This window comes from Olea europaea, unplaced genomic scaffold (genome assembly GCF_002742605.1).
Source record: "Olea europaea var. sylvestris unplaced genomic scaffold, O_europaea_v1 scaffold686, whole genome shotgun sequence".
NCBI classification, from domain to species: domain Eukaryota; kingdom Viridiplantae; phylum Streptophyta; class Magnoliopsida; order Lamiales; family Oleaceae; genus Olea; species Olea europaea.
In genome coordinates this window covers 470,199-473,978 of record NW_019265248.1, presented here as the reverse complement: position 1 = coordinate 473,978, position 3,780 = coordinate 470,199, and the positions used below count along the sequence as shown (strand labels likewise).

General features: G+C 36.8%; 1 protein-coding gene across 3 annotated transcripts; it reads right to left on the bottom strand.

Annotated features, from left to right (window-relative positions):
• Positions 1-979: 979 nt before the first annotated feature.
• On the bottom strand, positions 980-3,148 carry LOC111390513 (late embryogenesis abundant protein M17-like). Of its 3 annotated transcripts, XM_023015562.1 has the most exons (6): positions 2,983-3,146; positions 2,335-2,445; positions 2,036-2,176; positions 1,763-1,903; positions 1,506-1,646; positions 984-1,415 (listed from the first exon to the last, which is right to left on the bottom strand). In XM_023015562.1, the coding sequence occupies exons 1-6, from the start codon at positions 3,083-3,085 to the stop codon at positions 1,132-1,134; spliced, it is 921 nt and encodes a 306-aa protein (XP_022871330.1). In that variant the 5' UTR covers positions 3,086-3,146; the 3' UTR covers positions 984-1,131. The 3 variants fall into 3 exon arrangements, with proteins under 3 accessions (XP_022871332.1, XP_022871333.1, XP_022871330.1); XM_023015564.1 differs by lacking the exon at positions 1,506-1,646 and having other exon boundaries at positions 980-1,415; positions 2,983-3,148; XM_023015565.1 differs by lacking the exon at positions 2,036-2,176 and having other exon boundaries at positions 981-1,415; positions 2,983-3,148.
• Between the last annotated feature and the right edge of the window lie 632 nt (positions 3,149-3,780).

Sequence of the window (3,780 nt, the reverse complement as noted above, 5' to 3'; positions counted from 1 at the left end):
AAAATCAATGAAATGATAATGGACTAATTGTTGGGCTCAATTGTGGAATTGATAGAATCAAAAGAAATTGAAAAATGTAAAATTTGATTTTTTGCCTATGCGTACGCACATGCTTAATTTTATGTGTACACAAGATTTGTTTTGGCAAGACCAGAATCAAATTTGCTTCTACTATGCATACGCAAGGTTTATACTATGCGTACGCATATTGTTAAAAAATAGCCGTTGACAGATTTTTCAATTTGAAACTTGGAAGCCGTTTTGGATTAAAAGTTGCCACTGTTCATCTTGTTTTGTCACCATTTCGTGATGTATTGATTGATACCTATAAATAGGTGATAAATGATCAAAACAATTTCATTAGAAACATTGAAAACATCTTGCAATCCATACTTTGTTTCAAAAATAATGAAGTCCCGATTTATATCCATATTCATTCTATTTTCGTGTTCTTCAAGTTTCGGAAGAATTTCACTTTGTGTTTTGGTGATATTCTTTACAAGGCTTGTTACAATCATTCAAACCATTTGTCGGAATACCCTTAAGCATCTCATAAACACCGGAGAGAAGGCAAAGAATGTTTGAGGACAGCGATCCCGCGTTTAAACTTTCACATTTATTGTTACAATTTTCTGATTTTGTTCTTATTGTTGCCATACTTCTTGTGAATTTCCTTTTTGTTTCTTCTTCATCCCTCCAATATTAACAACACTATGTGATACCACTATTCATTTTTTAGTGAAATTCCCGTTCATCAAGTTCAAGATTACATTCATGATTAAAAAGTAGTAACTTTTCATTTTTATAGATTGGGGTTCTACTTGGTTAATGTAAATATTAAAGTTACATCAAATGGAGCTTGATTTAGTAGAAGTCATGAGACGACCCTTGCCCGTCTTGAGAACGGACTACTATTAATGCGTTCAAGATCATTAAATAAAATTAGCAATCAGAAATTAATGAACCAATAAAGCCAAATGCATTAGAAAATTCATATATGATTTTTAATGTGGTCTTTTTTCAAGAAAGACCAGCTACATTTTATTATAACATGTCATTACCATGTAATTTATTTTTTAGCATAGTACATTGTTACATGGCATATTATTCTCCTTGTACGAAGTAGAAACTCTAGTTCTTGGTTTCTGCTTTGGCTTGATTTTCCTCAAAGGCTTTAGCTTCTTCGGCATTGGGGCAGCACCTGCAACCTCCTTTGTTGCCATATCCTCCGCAGCAACCATGTTTGCAACCTCCTCCATGGCCGCCCCCGCCGCCATGTCCGCCACCGTGGCCCCCACCATGTCCACCACCGCCACCACCATGGCCTCCATCGTGTCCTCCACCATGGCCGCTGCCCGAACCGCCATCTTGGATATTGTTTTCATCAACAGTATCTGCTAGCTCGGCTTCATTTGCTGCATTTTATGTTAGGCGTATTCAGAATTAAGATTAAAATCAATAAACACCTATAAATTGTTTGTAAATCCATATCATTGAAATCTAACCATAGCGGCAACAGTATCTATTACAGCCTCTGGGGCCCCATCCACCGCAGCACCACCGGTTCCTGCAGTAACCGCCACCACCTCCGCCCTGGTTGGGTTGATTCGGTTCATTTATGTCCTCTGCTGCCTCAACTTCATTTTCTGCATGGGTATTTAAAACTATACTGTTACTCCGCTTAAAATTTTTTTAACTTAAAGCCTGACACCTAAATACATATGAATATATGTTTTTTTTTTTCTCTTGGTACACGTCTAACCATAGCGGCAACAGTATCTATTACAGCCTCTGGGGCCCCATCCACCGCAGCACCACCGGTTCCTGCAGTAACCGCCACCACCTCCGCCCTGCTTTGGTTGCTTTGGTTCATTTATGTCATCTGCTACCTCAACTGCATTTTCTGCATAGGGAATTAAAACTATATTGTTACTCATCTTAACAGTTTTTTAACTTAAAGCCTGATACCTAATTATTATTATTATTTTTATACACACATACAAATATATATTATTTCGCTTGGTACACATCTAACCATTTCGACAACAGTATCTATTACAGCCATTGCGGCCCCAGCCTCCGCAGCACCACCGGTTTCTACAGTAACCACCACCACCTCCACCTTGGTTAGTTTGCTTCGGTTCATTGATTTCCTGTACTGCCTCAACTTCATTTTCTGCATGGGAAATTATAAATATATTGTTAATCAGCATGTTAAAATTTCAAACCTAAAAGCTCAAGCTCTCTCTCTCTCTCTCTATTTATATATATATATGTGTGTGTGTGTGTGTTCTCATTCCAATTGACTATATTTTTTGCTTGGTATAGTCTAACCATTTCGACAACAGTATCTATTACAGCCATTGTGACCCCATCCACCGCAGCACCACCGGTTTCTACAGTAACTGCCACCACCTCCGCCTTGGTTGGTTTGCTTCGGTTCTTCTACAGAACATGTAAAAAATAATTAAAAAAAAGTAGGTAGCATATATATAAACCGATGTTCAATCAAACTTAAAATTTCGCTAAACATTGCAGTCTAATTGATGCACGTAGACAGAGTAAAAATTATTAGTTTGGAAATTGATATCTCCAGTATGACTACATATATGTGTACGTATGATAAATAGAATGATACTGGAGCCCCCGGGGCATAATCCAGTGGTGCAAATGACAGTAGTGAGGTAGTTTCAACTTTGCTGGCAGCCGCAGTGTGATGGTTCAATTCTTGAGATATGAAATTGGACTCTTTGTGGGCATCAGGGTACGGGCAAGCTCTTATTACCTAACCTGTTTGAGTACATCCCGTGATTTACCTCCCTCACGATACTTCAGGAACGGGGCGGTGGGGTTCTCAAGGTTGGGGTTCAACATTTTTTTTAATAGAATGATTCTGGACGTGAAAATTGACAAAATTTATCATATGTCGTATGTAATCTAATATGGCCCACCCAGAATGAAAGTACTTCCATATATTCTTACCCTTTGTCTTCTTTTGAGAATCCTCTATGGATACTGCTTCGTCTGCAACAGCTGAACAAACAAGAAGAGCAAGACCAAGGAGAATAAAAACCTTAGACTTCATTGTTCAGAATTCACTTATTAGTATAGCAAGAAAGGACTTTGAGAATGTAGTGGAAATTCTAAAACTTGATCAATTTATAGGGTAAATGAAGCCACAAAGAGACATATGACGAGGGACAGTATTAATGGCAGATGGACTTTTGTTGCCGATACCATGTAAGTGTTGAAGCTTGTCTTGAGTTCTTCTGTCAATTTTAGTCTTATCAATTTGATTGCGATTTTGTTTGAAAAAAAGTAACAAAAAAATAAATAAGAAATAGCAAGATGGATGCATCAAGATGATAACATTCTCAATGGTCAACAGTCAAGTTCTCAGTACATGATATATGCGAGTTATGTCAGCAGAAGGTGAGAATTCAACCTTGGATTTTGGATTTTATACCCAGAGCAGGAAATTTTGATTCAAATTCATATCTAGATAGAGCCGAATCTTGTTGTTCTAATCTTTGAATTCCTTTGCATAGTTATCACAACTGATGATATTGAGTAAATGAATAATTGTGTCACACCTTGTAGACCGATGTGTCATTGAGTATTTCAAAAAATAGCCGAGAAATAATTTTATTATTATCATTATTATTTCTTCATAAATCGAAGAACTAAATTCAGTCGTAATTTAGTGTCTTATTTCACAAATTCTTCGACTATATATTTATTTTGCAAAATGTAATCAATTTCAACCATGATAGCTCTATT